The sequence below is a fragment of the Mastigoproctus giganteus genome, chromosome 11 (assembly GCF_048544385.1).
Source record: "Mastigoproctus giganteus isolate SK-2022 chromosome 11, ASM4854438v1, whole genome shotgun sequence".
Lineage (NCBI taxonomy): Eukaryota > Metazoa > Arthropoda > Arachnida > Uropygi > Thelyphonidae > Mastigoproctus > Mastigoproctus giganteus.
Window position 1 is genome coordinate 115,992,125 of NC_143585.1, and position 20,101 is coordinate 116,012,225.

Below are 20,101 nucleotides of genomic sequence, written 5' to 3' on the forward strand. Positions count from 1 at the left end.
AGAGGGCAGTTAGGTTAATTAATGATTCATCTCTAACAGAGTCTCTCCACTCGTTTTCTCATAGACGTACTGTTTCTGCTGCATGCCTCTTCTACAGATATTTCCATTGGCACTGTTCTTCTGAATTGGCTTCTATAATTCACGCTCTCTCTTTCAAAATAGTCCGAACACGTGCCGCCACAAGCCAACATCCATTTACTGTCCAACTTCAAACTCACGGAACCAACTTTTCATATTCCTCATTTATTCATTCAACTGCCGTTTTCTGGAACAACCTTCCTTCATACATATTTCCTGATAATTACAATCTACAGAAGTTCAAGTCCAGTGTCAACAGATATCTTCTTTTGTCTTCTCAACCTCCAACCCAAGCACGGTACTAAGTACTATAGGTTCTAATATCTCTCGTGTTTGGGGTTTACATAAAAAAAAAAAAAAAACCTGTGAAAACTCCATGTTCTGTAATTAAAACATGTTTTAATTTTAAAAACTGCATGCTTCAATAAATGTCACAATTAAGATGCCAGCCTGTCAGTAACGGTAGCATGAGATGTATGAAGTGTGGTGCATGCATCGACAGTTTGGTGCCAGCTGATGCATCATTGTGATGAAGCCAGAGAATGTTACTGGCTGGTGGAAAGTGCCTGGCAGTAAAGCAAGCTTACTGTTAATAACGTTATGTGACAGTTCGCAATCAGCATGTGCATATAACTTGGTTTAAATTAATCATGAATTTTTCCTATTGTGCAAGAATTAACAGAGGATTCTGGATTTTTCAGTGGAGAAATTAAAAGAAAACATTTTCAGAAATAGCTACTAGGAGTTTTAGCTGTGTGGACGAAGTGAATGGAACTCAAATTGCTGAAATACTGTTGGGGTCTTGTTGATCCCCACTTACTAAACTGTGGTTAAAAGACCTATGAGCACTGGGTGATAATAGTCTGTCCTTATCATCTTATTAATTTGTGTGCTGAAAAGGGGGGCAGCATGCCTTACTATGTGAAGGTGGATGTATCTGGTGAAATTTACTGTTTATTTAGAAAGAAGTGCTAAAAGGAATGATCATTTTGAACAATTTCAACCAATGCATGCCACTAAAGTTAAAAATATTTAAGTATGTGTGCGTGTGTTGGCTAGATCTTTTGGTTAAATGTTTAACAAAGACTGGTAGAACATTGGCAACTTTTGAGATATCTATTTAAACTTCTGTTCCAGGGAAATTAATGGAAGCACTGGTTAAAGAAGCATTGAAGGATCATCTAGACAAGACTTCATTTATAGCTCGGACACAGCATGGGTTTGTTAAGGGGAAGTCTTGTCTGACCAATTTGATTGGATACTATCATGTAGTCACAAAGGAACTGTTTGCAAAGAATAACTTTGATATCATATATTTGGATCTTAGAAAAGCCTTTGATACTGTTGCACATGGAAGACTGCTGCACAAAATGGAACAGTGTGGCATTGGAGGCAAATTGCTGCTATGGATAAAGGGATGGTTGAGTGGGAAAAGACAGAGTGGTAATCAATAGACACTCGGCTCTTCGTGGACTAATGTTATTAGTGGAGTCCCTCAGGGTTCAGTGTCGGGTCCATTGTTGTTTTCTTTATTTATAAATGATATTGATGATGGTATATCAGGCTTAATGTCCAAGTTTGCAGACGATACAAAGGTTGGCAGGGTTGTTAATGACACTAATGACGTACACTGCTGCAACAGGATCTAGTAAAGTTGAGCAGGTGGGCTGAGAGGTGACAAATGAAATTTGACAAATGTAAAGTACTACCTATGGGAAGCAGTAATCCCAGAGTAACGTATCAACTCTGTGGTATCACACTGACAGTTGTAGAGAATGAAAAGGACCTGGGTGTAATGTGCAGGCAGATATGAAGTTTTCTGAGCAGTGCAGATGGTCTGCAAGAGTAGCTCATGGTGTCTTGTCAATGATATACAGGAATTTTTCTACCAGGGATAAGGAGGTGATTATCCCCTTGTATAAGGCAATGTTCAGACCACACCTTAAGTACTGTATACAGGCCTGGAGGCCTCATTTTAAGAAGGATGTAGAGCTGTTGGAACGAGTACAGAGAAGGCAACAAGATTAGTGAATGGAACAAAGGGTTGCTCTTACGAAGAAAGGCTTAAGTTTTGCAAATTAGTGTCTGGATACTAGGCACCTGTGAGGTGACCTGATTGAGGTGTATAAAGCCTTAAATGGTTTGACCATGCTCAATGCTGACGGGATTCTTCCTCTTGTTCAGAATAATCGCCTGAGAGGGCATAAATTCAAATTGAGGAAAGACGGTTGTAGGATAGATGTGTGGAAGTTTGCCTTTAGCCAGCGGGTGGTTGATTGCTGGAACAAACTTCCATCTGTCGTTGTAGAAGTTGATAACTTAAATAGATTCAAGGCAGAACTTGACAAACATTTGGAGCGAGTGGATGGGTGAAATTAGGTTTTTTTTTGGCTGATGCTATATAAGCTTTCTTTCTTGTATCATGTGCCTTTTAGTGCTAAAGAAGAAGTTAGAAATAGTGATGAGTCATACCAGCATTTTATAGAATTACTAATTGAAAACTATAGGTGATCACTAGTGACTTGTCCTGATTCTTATCTGAAGACAAATTAATGAACTTCCAAGAAAAAGAACTTCTAAATCACCAAGCATGAAAGCAAGCTGAAAAGGGCAAAACAATCAGATAACTCTAGTCTTACCTTCATCCATGCAGAAGTCTGTTCATGTTCCTCCCTTTTGGCTTGAATAAAGTTACTTGTTTCTTTTAAATGTTATGCCAACATGAAAATCTGAACATAGCTCTTCAACCCAATATATCTCACATTCATACAAGGAGGTCATTTTGCTAGGTATTATTGATAATGTTAAGGAAACTTATTATATATTAATTTTTAAATCTTTAATATCTATCTTGAAAGTTTATTACTATATGAGATAAACCTGAGGGATGATTCTGACTTAGTCATAGGAATTTCTTATACCAAGATCATGGAGAATCAAAATTAAGAGGAGAAAGTACTGTTGTTTTGTTCAGGGAAGAAGTACTTTATTGCTGAATGTGAATACATGGTGCCCAAGTTCCATGAAATCATCAGTGAAAATTTATGTTCTTGCCACAAATTCCAACAATTGGCAATGCATAATTTTCATATTTGATTCATTAAAGATAAACAAACAGAGGCTTTGCAACTCAGTTTCGGTGAAAACATGTGAGATGCTAAAAGAGAGAACAGATTGATGTTTAGCTGTTCTTGGTTGTGGGATTGTGAAGTACACAAGGAAGCATGAAATAAAACACAATTCTTCACAGCAATGCTGAGTGTTAGAGAATATTCAACCAGGTTTGAAAAATAGAAACTGTTTTCAGATATTCTCTTTCTGGTAAAGCTTTGGAAATTCTCTAACAGTGAAGTCTAGATCAAGGCCATTGTTATGAAGAAACTTTGACTCAACATTTCTGAAGAGGGCAAAATCTGCAACAGTATGTTTCTTGAAGTAGTCATAATCCCTTAGCTTATAGATAATTCAAACAAGCAGAAACATCCATGGTAAGCTGAAGTATGCTTTAGTATACTAAAGTATGCTTTCATCATCATCATCAGCCATTTTCAATCCACTGCAGGATGAAGGCCTCTCCAGCAACTTTCCAGTTCCTTCTGTTTTGAGCACTGGCCATCCATTTACTACTCAAAAACTCATGAATTTCATCTATCCATCTCCGCCTTTGTCTTCCAGGTTTTCTTCTAGCTCCTCTTGGGTACCATTCTGTTATTTTCTTAGTCCATCTGTCATCATGTCTTCGAGCTATGTGTCCTGCCCAAGACCATTTTAGTTCTTTAGTTTTGATAAGAATGTCCTTTACTTGAGTTTGCTACCTAATCCATGTGTTTCTCTTCTTATCTAACAGTCTGATTCCCAATATAATTCGTTCCATTCTTCGCTGTGTAGTTCTCAGCTTCTCTTCCATTCTTTTGGTGAGTGCCCAAGTTTCACTTCCATAAGTCATGGTGGGGAGTATACATTGATTCATTATTTTACGTTTCAGACAAACTGGGATATTGCTCTTCAGTATGTGACTATATTTCCTGAATGCTATCCATCCAAAATTTATTCTTCTCTTGACTTCCAGCCATTTATCATTATTACAGCTAATGACTTGTCCCAGATAAGTATATGACTCCACCTTTTCAATTACTGCTCTTTCAATCTTTATTTCCCTTTCTGTGGCATACTTGTTCATCATTACTTTTGTTTTAGCCATATTCATCTTTAGTCCAAAATCCTTACTAGCTGTGCATAACTGATTAAGATTTTCCTCTAATTTGTTGGGATCGTGGCTAATGACCACAATGTCATCTGCAAATCGTAAATGGTTTAGGTACTCTCCGTTCACATTGACTCCTTTCTGCGACCAGTCTAATCTTCTGAAAGCTTCCTCAAGGGCAGCAGTAAACAGCTTCGGAGATATTGTGTCTCCTTGTCGAACTCCTTTCTCGATTTTAAATTTCCTACTGTCTTTGTCTAGTCTAATAAAGGAGGTAGCACTCTCATATATTTTCTTCAAAATCATAATATATGGGGTATCAATGCCTTGTCTTTCCAGTTCCCGAAACATTGCCTTATGCTGTATGGAGTCAAATGCCTTTTCATAATCCACAAATGCCAGGCATAATGGTAAAGTATGCTTTACTGGTAAGCAATTTTGTGTCTGTATTTTAATATAAAATGTGTATTTCCTGGTTAAGTTTAATTAGTAGTGCAGTTTTGATTAAAAAAAGAAAACCTCCTTCTGCTTTTTCCCAAGAGATCTCCTGTTTTGACACAAAAACTGCCTGCTTACAAATGCCTGATCTCCAGCCCTTTGAAAGTCAAAAGTTGTTAGTTATGCTTCATAGACAGTATTTCAGTACCTCGAATTCAGCATAATTACCATGGAGCTAAATGCAATTGAACTTGGTTAAGATGTGCAACCTCTTCTTATGGCTTGCTATAACTTATACAGATTCTCCCAGTGCAGTATCCATTAAAATAATTTTTCCTCTTCTCATGTGATATTAAAAAATATCTTACCTGCATCATAAAGAACAGAATGAGGAAATAACTTTCTACCATACATTAGGACAGTCTAGTATTCTGGAAAACAAGAAAGTAGACCATGCTGCTATAAAAGATCACTTGGTTTTTTCCTCAGTTTCTTGTATGGATTTTTGAAAGCATTATCCACAAAGTATACAACTTTGAATGGACTCAAATTTGGAGAGAACAAGTAATAAACTACACGAAATCAGAAATCCACTGCAAATATGAATGTCAAGCTTCCAGAGAATCCAGGAGAGAAAGTGATATTGACAAGATTGTGTATTAGCCACACATCTTGCTGGCTTCCATTTACTCATAGATGATACTTGGTTTTGTTCTTTGTGTCAAACACAACTTGCTGTTAAACATATTTTAATTGACTGTTCTTACTACTCAATTGTCAGATGCCTTCCAAACTATTTCTAGCTTACAGTACCCTCTAACATCATGTTCTCAGAGCTAAAGCATATTTAGAACTTTTCCTTTAGCTAATACAGGTCTGTGTCTTCATTTTAAAACACCCTTGATATGCTGATGACAACATGCTTATAAAATGAATCATTGAAAAGTACATTTTGGTTTTGGGTGCCTTTCTGTTGTTAAGCTCTTACAACAACTTCATATGACAGTGCAGGTTGGTTCACATGTAAGTTTGGGATCGTGGGTTGAGTGTAGTTCCAGATTTTATAAATAATTGCCATAAAACACTGAAAGATCAGAATTAAAAGATTCAACAGGAAAAAAAGGAGGAAGGAAGATGATTTATTGTATGGAAGATTCAAATGATGAAAATCAAAATTATATTACAGTGCAACTTCCAAAACCAATTTCTGACCATGAAGAAAATTTTCAGTTGTGGAAATGATGGGGAAAAAAGCCCCCCCCCCCATCAAATCCAATAATGGAGCAGTGGCTCATTTCATTCTTGCTATCCCTACCCACGCGTTGAAAGAGATTTTTCTGCAGCTGGATTTCTTCTTTCTAATCCATAACGAACAGAGCTGAACTGAGAAAGTGTTGATGATGATTGATTTTTGCATTATTATTTATGTATAAAACGTTTAAGATAGGTTTTCTTAATGTGTCTTTTTTTGTTTTTGTTTACATAAACATGAGATCATCTTTGTTTTGCAGGTTGCAGGTAGAAACAATGTGGGTTTGGATGTGATTCTATTTACTCTGAGTGCAGGTCTAATACAATAGACCCATGGTGGACTCAGTGTACATTATCTGAATTAGCATGTTTGGTCTTTAAGCATGAGATCAAAAAACTGTTCAGAATATTTTTGTTTCATTTTTGGCCAAGGATTCATTTTTCATGTCAGTTATTTGGCATTAATGGTACATCCTGTATAACAGTGTTCAGAACCGTACCAAGTAATAATGTTCTAGAAGATTCGGTCATGGGGATGAATTATTATGCTATTTTTGTTCCATATGAAGTAAATTTAATAGTAGGCCCAGTTGGCAGGGAAAACTACTAAATACAGAAGGCACAAAACTAGAGTATGCCTTTCTGATATATAAAAAAAAATATGTCATACAAAGGGTACTAGGAAAGTTTTGCAATATGACGCAACAATGAATCACAGGAAGCTGTTTGTTGCTGAATGTTGAGACATGTTCATACGTGCATAGTAGCCGCCGCGTCAAGTCGATGGGCTCAGTTATTCATTAGTAGTGAGAGTGTAAAGTGCTTGCGATGGCATCGTGGTCACGAAATGAGATAAGGACAGTTTTGCGGTATAATTTCGTGCGTGGTTTAACCATAGACCAGTGCTTAGAAGAAATGACTCTTGCACTAGATGATGATTGTCCACATCGTACAACAATATTCAGGTGGTATAGAGAATTCCAAAGGGGAAATTTCACTCTGGAGGATTCTGAGAGGCCGGGAAGGCCACGAACGTCAGTTACGGAGGGAAATGTTACTGCTGTGAGGAAAATGCTTGACGAAAACAGGCAAGTGACCTACCAACAGATAGAGGATACTTTGGGCCTAAATGCACCAGCAATTCATTCGATTGTGCAAGATCATTTGCACGTGAAGAAACTTTGTTCTCTCTGGATGCCGCATCAACTGACTGAAGAGCAGATGACACGATGTGTGACTTGCTGCCAGGAGATGTCAAAAAAGTTTGATAAGGGACAATCTCGGTATGTGAACAACATCGTGACAGGTGACGAGACTTGGCTGTACTATTACGATCTGCCGACCAAGGCTCAAAACAAAGTTTGGGTCTTTGATGATGATGACGACACACCGTAATTGTCAGAAAATCCCGATTCTGTAAAGAAGAAAATGATAACTGTATTTTTCAAATCAAGTGGAATTGTGGAACGTGTCGTTTTGGACACGCAGGTATACTGAACAATGCCTGCCTAAAGTCATTGGATCTATGAAGAACCTGCGGCCAAAGTCAAGAATGGACACCTGGTACCTCCATCACGATAATGCTGCAGCTCACCGCGCCAAAGCCTGCACCGAATATTTGACCACGACAGGACTGAAACTTCTCGAGCACTCTCCCTACAGTCCAGACCTTGCTCCCTGCGACTTTGCACTGTTCCCGCATGTGAAAATGAAGCTAAAAGGGAGGCGGTTTTCCAGTGATGAGGACCTTCTACGGGCTTGGGACAACGAGTGTGCTTTACTCCCTAGTGAAACTTGGCAGAACTGGTTTAAAGATTGGTTTCGGAGGATGGAGAGGTGTATTGAATGTAGAGGAAATTACTTTGAAAAAATTAAATAAACAAAGCTGTATTGCAAAACTTTCCTAGTACCCTTTGTATATAAGGTTGAAGTAATAAAACAAGAAGTTTTATTACTTCTTGAAAATATATATATATATACACAGACACAGACACAGAGAGAGAGACCCTCACATAATTTTAATTTTATACTAATGTTAGAAGTTTAAAAAATTCACTGATTAAATCAGTGACTATCAACATGATCAAGATATTGGAAACCTGATGCTATTCTAATATATTTTAATGAATAAGATGATGAGTTATATCTGTAACTAGAGTGGGCAAGCAAATCAATCTATATTATGAGAAACCAGATAGTTAATGTCTTGACTGTCTGGCTTCCCCATAATATAGAATCTAAATGGGAAATGTTTCAGAATATAATTTTTACCGCTTTAAAAACGTGTTATCCAAGGTGAAAACGGAAACGGATGAGTGAAGAATTCATATATTTATTTATGCCTGATAAGATATTGCTTGAGATATCTGAAGATTATGAAGAGCCCCTGTTCAATATAGAATCTATAAAGTAGTTTGTAATCAAATTATTTGGATGTGAGATAGGCTAAAGAGATTGTGAAATGGATTTGGCAACAAAGTCCAATAAAGAGATTAAAGATTCTAAAACAGTATTAGATTCTAGTGTTGGATACTGAAGGTTCTAACACTGAAATGAAAAGGAACAGTTGGTCATCTACATGGTACACTGGAATCAGTGCAGACAACTTTAGTCAGGTTTCTGATATGTTGAACAACTTCTTGGCATCCGTAGTCACACAGGAATATACTTCTCAAGGAAAGAACCTGAAAGGAGTCTGCTTTCCTTGAAAGAAGGAAAAAAGTAAAGAAGTAATTACTTCAGCTAATAATTATTATCCATATTAAACAAATTTGTGATAAGGTTAAAGTGAAAAAAGCACAAACAGCTGATTGTATCTATCTGGTTATAATGAACTTAATCCCTGTCTAGAATAATGGAAGCATTTTTAGACACATGAAGTTCAATAAGACTGGAAATGTAAGAGTACTGTGGAGGTATAGGAAAAGATCATAGCCTTAAATAGAAATAATGACAAATTGTGAACATAACCTTGTTTGATCCTTTATATAAACAAATGTGATAGTATAGCTTTATAATTTTATAGCATTATATTTTGCTTGATAACCTTTGGACTGTTAGTGTGTTTTCTTTTTTTTTAGATAATGAGCAAATTGCCATAATGGATATCATGCTATCATAAGATGGAATAATGTCCATTATGGCAATAAAACCTTCTAATACCTGCAGAAGAAGGGATTAACACAAATTTGTTAAGTGGTGATATGGTATATACTTTGAGTATATCTCTCCATATGGCATGATGAAGAAATGGACAATTGAATTCAAATGGGAGGTAGGGGCATCAGAGATAATCCTCACAGTGAGTGACTAACAACAGCTAGTTGCCAAGAAATATTGATATAGTACATGATGTGGTGGTGGTGGTAGACAGGCAGTTATTAGTCCACAAAATAGTGCAGGCTATAGGCATCTTCATATGAATGGGTGCAAAACATTTTGAAAAAGGAATTGGATTTATCAAAGGTGTTCTGTAAGATGGGTCCTGTAGTTCTTGACACCTTGGTCAAGAACTACAGGATTGTGCACAAGAATTCCTCAGAATTTTTGCTGTATTGAGATCAGGAAAGCAGATAAGGAAAAATTTTTGACAAGATTTGTAACTGTGGTAAAGATACCGATCCACCATTATTACCTTGAGTCCAAACAGTAGTCCAAACAATGGAAACACCAGATTCACCCTTGCAAAGAAAGCCAAAACAGTTCATTTGGCTGAAAAAGTTTTAACGACAGCAAAGTTTTTGTTTCTTTAACTTTTTAATTTTCACATGCTTGGAGAAAATTCAAAACAAATGAAGAGGTTACATCAGCCATGGAAGCATTTTTTTTTTTCGGGCCTTGTTCCAGCCCATGCTGTTCCCATCATTGGAACAAGTGTGTGCAGCTCCTAACACTATATTTAAAACTATTGCACACTTACTGGAGTGTCCACTGCTCCATAGTAAGCTTACAAACTTTGCAAATATATTTCCACCTGTCTTCCTCTCCGATACACAAAAGGTGTTCAGAGTGATTTGGACAATTGACTGCAATTGGGAACTGAGTATGACTTCTGCAGCAGGAAAAATTATGGAATCTGTGAGTAAGGGTAGATCTTATGTGATAATTCTGGCAGGATATCATGAGGTAGTCAGAAAGGAACTGTATACAGGCAATTATTATTATTATTATTATGATTAGCCATATGGTACAAGGAAGCCCGAGGCTTATGCTGCACCAGCCAGAACCCGAGCTACCCTGAGAAAGAGAGAGAGTCAGAAGTAGAAAGGAATCACCAAGAAAAAGAAGAATGATGATCTCCAGCTGAGGACCCTAGGTGCGCCAAGCCCATATTCACCAGATGTGAGCCCCTGGGGTATAATTTTGATATCATTTGTTTAGATTTTATAAAAGCGTTCGGCATAGTTCCACCACCACTTAACCATTGTGCATAAGTATGGCATTGGGGAGGGGTCCACGAAATGGGTGTGAGTTGATGGTTACCTAGCAGCACATACTTGTCCCATCACTGGAACAAGCATGTGTGCAACTCTGAGGATTTTTTTTTAAATTATTGCACACTCACTGGTATGTCTACTGCTTCATAGGGTTACAAATTTTTCAAATATATCCCCATATATCTAGCTCCCCCATACACAGAGGGTGTTCTAGAGTGATTCGGACAATTGATGTCAGTTGGGAACTGAAAGTGTTACTTCTGTAACTGGAAAAACTATGGAATTTGTGATTAAGGATAGATCTAATGTGACCATTGTAGCAAGGTATCATAGGGTAGTCAGAAAGGCATATGACACTAGGGGTGGGAAATAGGGTACCACAGTGGTGAATACTGGGATGGTTAACTGGTAGTGATGAATGAACAATGCTTAGAGAAATTACATTTTTCTGTAAATGCAACAAGCACACTCCATCTCAATAATGAATTGCCTTGGTACGCATTCAAATAATATTTTAATAACAAAGGTCTCTGGATACTAACTGAGGTAAGATTTACAATCTGTTTAAATACAAGTTGGAATAAATTTTCAGTTTTGCAAAAATTCAACTAGTTTTTGACACACACATGCACACAAATATCATATAATTTTATCATGAGTTATGTGCTGGTTACTAATTAGTCTATCTTATCAATTTTAGTGCAACTCCTCGAAGACGGCTTACGTGGTCAGATACTCCAGTTAGGAATGTACTACTTTCTGACTCTGCAGGTATGTAGTAGTAGTAGAGGCATATGATGCAAGAAAGCAAGCATACGAGCTTATGTAGCATCAGCCAAAAAAAAAAAAAGGATATTGTTGTTGCTATTTCTGTGGTGTTAAGGAAAGTAAGTTGTTTAAACTACTGTATAATTTAACTGCATTATGGTTTACATTTAAATTTTTTACTAAGTATTTTCGAATGAAAACTACCAATTTTTAAATGATCATGTTTTGTCATGTAAACTGATTATTATCAGTTTTATTTCTGAATTCCTGCTTAGGAATAAAATAAAAAATCTCTCTTCTTTCCATGAATTTATCCATAACAGTTATCTAATCCATTTATCTTGGTATTAAAGCACAATGTTTTGAGTGTATTTCAAATCTACATGGTAAATTTCAATTTCTGAAATGTTTTTGAAAGCAAGGCACTATTTTATTTAAACACAGGTAAAAACTAATTAAGAATTCATAAATTTTAAAGCAATTCTTTAAAAAGCAGCAAAATGATACAGAAACTTGCATGTACTGAAACATTGAAGAAAGTCGTAGAAATAATGCAAGAAAGCAAGCTTATACTATATCAGCCAAAAAAAAAAAAAAAAAAAAACTCTCGCTTCACATCCACTTCCACAACAACAGTTGGAAGCCTATTCCAACAGTCAACCACCCACTGGCTGAGAGCAAACTTCTGCACATCTGTCCTGCAACCATACATCCTCAAGTTGAATTTATGTCTTCTCATTGTGTGTAGTCTCAGCAAGAGGAAGAATGCCACTAACAATGAGCTTACTCAATCCATTCAACGCCTTAATCACCTTAGTCAGATCTCCCTGCAGTTGTAGACTCTAGGTGCTGAAATTAGTATTAGTAACGGCTATAAGGACCAAGATATCGACAAGGAATATTACAACTTTCTGAAAGTGATAAAGCCCAAGAAACCTATAGGTAAAAAGAAATCCAAAGAAGAAAAAATTAGTCAAGAAACACTTGTCATGATCAACCGAAGACGACAAATGAAGAGCAAGATAAACGCTGACAAGGACAAAATTGAGTATACTGAGTTATGTAAAGCCATTAGAAAAAGACTCAGAGAGGACATAGAGGAAGTATGCCACAGAAAGGAACATAATTATTGAAGGAGCAGTAATTGAAAAGGTGGAATCATATACTTATCTGGGACAAGTTATTATCTGTAATAATGATAAATGGCTGGAAGTCAAGAGAAGAATAAATTTTGGATGGATAGCATTCAGGAAATATAGTCACATACTGAGGAGCAATATCCCAGTTTGTCTGAAACGTAAAATAATGAACCAATGTATATTCCCCACCAGGACTTATGGGAGTGAAACTTGGGCACTCACCAAAAAAATGGAAGAGAAGCTAAGAACTACACAGCGAAGAATGAAACAAATTATATTGGGAATCAGACTGTTAGATAAGAAGAGAAACACTTGGATTAGGCAGCAAACTCAAGGTTTTTATTTTTTTTTATTTTCATATGTAAACCCCAAACATGAGAGGTTTTAGAACCTATAGTACTTAGTACCGTGCTTGGGTTGGAGGTTGAGAAGATGAAAAAAGATATTTGTTGACATTGGACTTGAACTTCTGTAGACTGTAATTTTCAGGAAATTCATAAGAAGGAAGGTTGTTCCAGAAAATGGCAGTTGAATGAATAAATGAGGAATATGAAAAGTTGGTTCTGTGAGTTTGAAGTTGGAAAGTAAATGGATGTTGGCTGGTAGTGGCATGTGTTCGTACTGTTTTGAAAGAGAGCGGGAATTATAGAAGCCAATTCAGAAGAACAGTGTCCATGGAAATATCTGTAGAAGAGGCATGCAGCAGAAACAGTACATCTATGAGACAGCGAATGGAGAGACTCTGTTAGAGATGAATCATTAATTAACCTAACTGCCCTCTTCTGAATGGAATCAAGAAGCCTGAGAGAGGTTTTGTGGACACCACTCTAGATGTGCGAACAATATTCCATGGTAGGGCAGATTTGCGATTTGTAAAGAATGAACAGCTGTTTGGAAGAAAAGTAACGTCAAGAGCGAAAGAGAAAACCAAGTTTTTTAGATGCAGAGGAAGCAATATTTGTAATGTGCTTGTGCCAAGAGAGATTAGAAGTCAGGGTAATCCCCAAAAGAGATATATCATTTTGCCTAGAAATCGGAGTGTCACCAAAGATTAGCATAGGAACAGAAGAATCCTTTTTGCGAGATATAAGACAAGACAGTTTTAGAAGGATTGAAATCAACTAAGTTGTCTTTGCCAACTGGAGAATTACCTGGAGATCGGCATTTAAGGAATTGGTAGCAGATTTTCGAGAAGGTGAAGCTGATTGAGCAGGACAACTTTTCTCAAAATGGAAAATGGAAGTGGAATGCAATGTGCTACAATCGGCAGAACTATGGATAGGATTTCCAGTCAATGGAAGAAGGTCATTAATATACAAGGGAAATGAGTGGGGAAAAGAACTGAACCTTGGGGGACATCGGCATTAGTGGAGAAGTTAGAAGACAGAGAGCCATCTACCATCACCCTCAGTGAGCAATCAGAGAGAAAACTGGATAACCAATTAGAAAAAAACATTGGCAAACCATAGGGTGGAAGCTTGTTTAGAAGACCTTTATGCCAAACACAATCGAAAGCCTTTGAGATGTCAAGAGTAACTGCTTGTGTTTCACCAAACTTTTCCATTGAATTAGTCCATAAATGGGTAATGTAAGCCAGAATATCACCAGTGGATCGACACTGATGGAATCCATACTGGCGATCATTGATCAGACGGAAGGTTTCTAGTGAAAGAGTAGAAGTAATTGCAATGGGACGATAATTGGATTGGAGGGATTTGTCACCCTTTTTAGGAACTGGCTGGATATGAGCAAATTTCCAAGCAGACGGAAAAACACCTTTGGAATAAGAAAGTGAAAAAAGATGGCAAAGAACAGGAGAAAGTTCAGGAGCACAGGTTTTGAGAACAAGTGGAGAAATACCATCTGGACCTGCAGCTTTCTTAGCATCAAGAGTCCTCAAAATCCTTCTGACATCCTTTTGACAGAAGACCACAGGAGGCATTGCATGGAGTGTGTTGGGAATGGTGGGAGGTGTTTTACCAAGATCATTAATACATGAGCTGGAAGAAAAATGGATGCTAGCAGGTCAGCCTTATCCCTGGCTGAAGTGACAACAGAACCATGTGGTTTGGACAGAGGTGGGAGCAGAGATGGGCAAAAGTTGCGGCCAGTAGCTTTGGCAAGAGACCAGAATGCTTGCCTACCATTAGGGCATGAAGCAAGTTTTCTATTCTTAGCCTGTTCAAACTCTAGTTTGGACTGATTAATAACTGCTTTACAATTGTTGCGAGGTTTGGTGTAGACAGAAAATGAAACTGAAGAATTAGAAACAAGTAAAGGACATTCTTATCTAAACTAAAAAACAAATGGTGTCGGGCAGGACACATAGCTCGAAGTCATGATGACAGATGGACTAAGAAAATAACAGAATGGTACCCAAGAGGATCTAGAAGAAAACCTGGAAGACAACGGCGGAGATGGATAGATGAAATTCATGAGTTTGTGGGTAGTAAATGAATGGCCATTGCACAAAACAGAAGGAACTGGAAAGTTGCTGGACAGGCCTTCATCTTGCAGTGGATTGAAAATGGCTGATGATGATGAATGGCTATATGGTGCAAGGAAGTAGAAGGCTTATGCTGCACCAGCCAAAAAAAAAAAAAAGAAAAGAATAACGTAATAATAAAAAAAATTTATAAAATAAATAAATAATAAAAGAAAAGGAAATAGACAACCTATGTGTTTTCCTCCTGCCGTAGGTAAATATCGAGCTGACCTTTGAATTTCCCCAAACTGTCTGCCTCTATCACTCCTGTAGTTAACTTATTCCAGTAATTTATAACTCTGCTGGCTAAAATAAAACTCCCTGCAATCGAGTCTAAACATCTACCCCTGTAACTTGAATTTATGGCTCCTAGTCCTAAAATCATTTATAACCGGAAAATTTTGTTCTCATTCATTTTGCTTTTGCCTCTCAGAGCCTTAAACACCTCAATCAAGTCTCCTCTAAGGTGCCTAGCTTCCAATCTGTGAAACCCACATTTCGAAGTCTTTCCTCATACAGACATTGTTTTGCTCATCTCAACAGGCGAGTTACCTGACTTTGGACCCTTTCAAGAAGCTCGATCTTTTTTTAGGTGCAGTCTCCATATTTGAATACAGTATTCCAAGTGTGGTCTAACAGTAGCCTTGTATAATGAGATTATGGCACCCTTATCTCTACTATCATGTATATGCACAGATCTGAATGCACAATTTCCACCACAATTTTTTTCCCACTGCCTTGACTGACAAAATAACTTAACTGTGTACCACACAGTTGATAAGTTATTTTGGGATTACTGATATCCATATGCAGTTGAAAATTAACATGTCAATTTTAATTTTCAACTGCCATTTCTCAGCATAACGACCTAATTTTTCTAGATCTTGTTGGAGTGTTATACCTTCTTTACTGTTGTTAACCACCCTGCCAACCTTTGTATCATCTGCAAACTTAGACATTAAACCTGTATACCTTCATCAGTGTTTGAAAATGGTGATGGTCCAGCACTGAATTCTGGCAGACTCCACTAATAACATTAGTCCATGAAGAACAGTGTCCATTGATAACCACTGTCTTCTTCCAATTCCACTTACCCATAATAGTAACGTGCCCTTAATGCCACATTCCTCCAGTGTGTACAGCAGTCTTTTATGTGTAACAGTATCAGAAGCCTTCCTGAAATCCAAATATATGATATCAAAATTCTTTTTTGCATCCAGTTTCTTGTCTCAGCATCATAGTAATCTATCAGATTGGTTAGGCAAGGCCATCCCTTAACAAATCCATTCCTGTCCAGATGGTCTTGCATTATTTCTTTAACCAATGACTCCATTATTTTTCCTGTAACAGGTGTTAAGCTAACAGGTCTGTATTCATCCATGTCACCCTTTGATCCCCCTTTATGAATTGGGGGATATATTGACACATCTCAGTCCATAGGGACCTAACCTGAATCCAAGGATGCTCTTATAATTATGGCTAAGAGTTTGATTACCTCCATGGCTGCTTCTCTTAATGCAGCGGTTCCCAACCGGTGGTTTGGGAACCGCTTCTATAATGGCATCTGCTTAAAATTACATAGGTATATTATTGTAAACTATATAAATATAACTAATAATAAACAATAAAATCAAATTAAATAAAAAGTAAAGAATTGCCAAAGAAAGGTCACATCTCCCACAATTCCTTATAATTAGTTTACTATCTTACAGTATATCATGTTAAATAAATATGTTTTCCATACTAAATATTTTTGATTCTCAAGGACCATTGTTATGTACAAGTACTTTTTTTTTTTTTTTTTTTTTTAAGAACCTATAGTACTTAATACCGTACATGGGTTGGACGTTGAGTAGATGAAAGAAGATATTTGTTGACTTGAACTTCTGTAATTTTCAGGAAATACGTATGAAGTAAGGTTGTTACAAAAAATGGCAGTTGAATGAATAAACGAGGAAGACGAAAAGTTGGTTCTGTGAGTTTGAAGTTGCACGGTAAATGGATGTTGGCTGGTGGCAACACATGTTCGGATTGCTTTGAAAGAGAGAGCAGGAATTGTAGAATCCAATTCAGAAGAACAGTGTCCGTGGCAGTATCTATAGAATGGTCTACTTCCCCACACCAGGTGGAAGAGGCCTGGGTTCGAATCCCGTCGATGACACAAGAAATTTTAAAGGGCTTTTTTCACTCCGTGGCTGAGTTAGCCGGTTCCAGACACAATAAATATTATGGGTAGATGTAATCATTTAAGCGTGACCCTAATATCATAATTTGGTTTTTCTTTTCCTTAGAGATGAGACATTAATCAACCTAACTGCCCTCTTTGGAATGGAATCTAGAAGCCTGAGAGAGATTTTGTGGGCACCTCCCCAGATGGGGGAACAATATTCCATGGTTGGGCAGATTTGCGATTTCTACAGAGTCAACAACAGTTTGGAAGAAAAGTAACACCAATAGATAAAGAGAAAACCAAGTTTTTTAGATGCAGAGGAAGTAATATTTGCAATGTGCTTTATTGTTGTTATTTGGATTATTAGGAGCATTAGTAACTAAGACCATATTGCTCTGGCGATATGCGGTTGTCATTCCCTGACCTTTCCGAGTCCTCCGTATTTGGTGGTCACTGGCTTGAAACCCGGTCTAATCAAGAAGCGTGTGCTACAAACTGCTGCTCCTGCCCACCTGACTACGGAGGCACCATGTGCTTTATGCCAAGAGAGATTAGAAGTCGGGGTAATCCCGAGGATCTTCCCTAGAAATCGGAGCATCATCGAAGATAAACATAGGAGCAGAAAAATCCTTTTTGAGAGATATAAGACAGGAATAGGTTTTAGAAGGATTGAAATTAAGTTATCTTTGCCCCACAGGAGAATTACCTGGAGATCAGCATTTAAGGAAATGATAGTGGATATTCCAGAAATTGAAGCTGTTGGAGTAGGGCAAGATTTCTCAAACTGGAAGGTGGAATGCAATGTGTTATCATCAGCAAAACTATGGATAGGATTTCCGGTAAATGGAAGAAGGTCATTAATATATAAAAGGAAAAGTGTAGGAGAATGAACCGAACCTTGACAAACACCTGCATTAGTGGAGAAGTTAGAAGACAGAGAGCTGTCTACCATTAACTAGTGAGTGGCCAGAGATAAAACTGGATAGCCAATTACAAAAAACAGCTGGAAACCATAGTGTGAAGCTTATTTAGAAGACCTTTATGCCAAACACGATCCAAAGCCTTTGAGATGTCAAGAGCAACTGCTTGTGTTTCACCCAACTTTTCCATTGAATTTGTCCATAAGTGAGTAACATAAGCCAGAATATCACCATCAGAATGACACTGACGCAATCCATACTGGCAATTATTGATCAGACAGAATATTTCTAGATAGTTTAAGAGTTGGCAGTTAATTGATTTCTCCATTACTTTAGAAAGAGTGGAAGTAATTCCAGTGGGATGATAATTGGATGGGAGGGATTTGTCACCGTTTTTAGGAACTGGCTGGATATGAGGAAATTTCCAAGCAGAAGGAAAAACACCTTTGGAATAAGGAAGTGAAAAAAAAGCGGCAAAGAACAGAAGTAAGTTCTGGAGCTCAGGTTTTGAGAACAAGTGGAGAAATACTATCAGGACCTGAACCTTTCATAGCGTCATATTCATCAAAATCCTGACATTGTTTTGACGACAGACCACAGGAGGCATTAAATGGGGTGTACTGGAAATGGTTTGAGGTTATTTACCAAGGTCATCAATACGTGAGTTGGAAGAAAAATAGGATACTGGCAGGTCAGCTTTATCTTTGGTTGATGTGGTAACAGAACCATCTGGTTTTGACAGAAGTGGTGACAGAGATGGGCAAAAGTTGCGGCCAATAGCTTTGGCAAGAGACCAGAATGCTCAGCTACCATTGGATGAGAAGCAAGTTTTTTGGCTGTTAGCCTGTTTGAAATCTAGTTTGGACTGATTAATAACTGCTTTACAAAGTATAAAAAAAAAAAAAAAAAAGTTCAGCCATTATCAATCCACTGCAGGATGGAAGCCTCCTCAACAATTCATGCTGAGGGAAAAATGGACCATAATCTGCCACGCTGGTCCAGTGCGGGTTGGCAGATCGACCGTATTCAGCAGTCAGGGGCTTGAACCCCGGTCTACTCAAAGAGCATGTGCTACTGCACTCCCGCGTAGTACTGGAAATATTTTATAATAAAAATTCAGAACTATTATACGATTTCAGAGAATATAGGCTTAGTGATTCGCTTTAAAAATATTACGTTGAAAGAGGTTCACTAAAAAAAATTTTGTTTTTAATTGGATTGATTAATTGGATTACATCCACCTCAGACACCTTTTTTATGTTCACCTTCATCAGTTTGTCTTCCACTTTTCTTTCAGTTATCACAAAATCATTTAGTTCCACATTAGAATTTGATAAACATCTGTCATTTCCTCCCCTAAAGAATTTCTCATGTGTGACCGTAGATGCAAAATATCTTTTCATTTTTTAATTTATCAGTAACTTGAGCAGGGTTATCAACAGTTACCCCACTGACTTCTAGTGGCCGAATATGATGTCCTGCTACTGTTAATATAAGCATAGAAGTAGTAGTGGTGGTGGTGGTGGTGGCATGTGATTATTATTTTTATAATAAAGCAAGTGCATGAGCTTATACAGCATCAGCCAAAAAAAAAAATTACAAAACAATTCCCTCTAAATGTTTGTCCAGTTCCTCCTTAAATTTATTTAACCTATCAACTTCCACAACTACAGATGGAAGTTTGTTCCAGCAATTAACCACCTGCTGGCTAAAGGCAAATTTCCGCACATCTGTCTTTCCTTAATTTGAATTTATGCCCCCTTAGATTCTTAATCTGAACAAATGGAAGAATCCCATCAGAATTCAGCTTGCTCAACCCATTCAAGGCCTTATACACCTCAATCAGATCACCTCGCAGATGCCTAGTCTCCAGCCGCTGCAGTTTGCAGAACTTAAGCCTCTCTTGGTAAGAGAATCCCTTCATTCCCCTCACCAATCTTGTTGCCCTTCTCTGTACATGCTCAAGCAAATCTACATCCTTCCTAAAATGAGGCTTCCAGACCTGTACGCAGTACTCAAGGCGTGGCCTGACCATTGCCTTATACAGAGGGATAATCACCTCCTTTTCCCTGCTAGCAAAATTCCTATATATCATTGACAAAACCCCATGACCTGCCCTGACAGCCTGTCTGCATTGCTCAGAAAACTTCATACCTGACTGCACAATTACTCCCAGGTCTTTTTCATTTTCTACCACCTTAAGCGTAGTACC

General features: G+C 37.6%; 1 protein-coding gene across 2 annotated transcripts in view; it reads left to right on the forward strand.

The window, feature by feature from the left end:
* LOC150078368 (M-phase inducer phosphatase-like) overlaps positions 1-20,101 on the forward strand; it is a 311,872-nt gene that overhangs the window by 41,915 nt on the left and 249,856 nt on the right. For both annotated transcript variants that reach the window (XM_090385423.1, XM_090385424.1), the window contains exon 3: positions 11,108-11,178. In XM_090385423.1, coding sequence (XP_090241549.1) covers positions 11,108-11,178 — 71 coding nt within the window. The remainder of the gene's footprint in view (positions 1-11,107; positions 11,179-20,101) is intronic.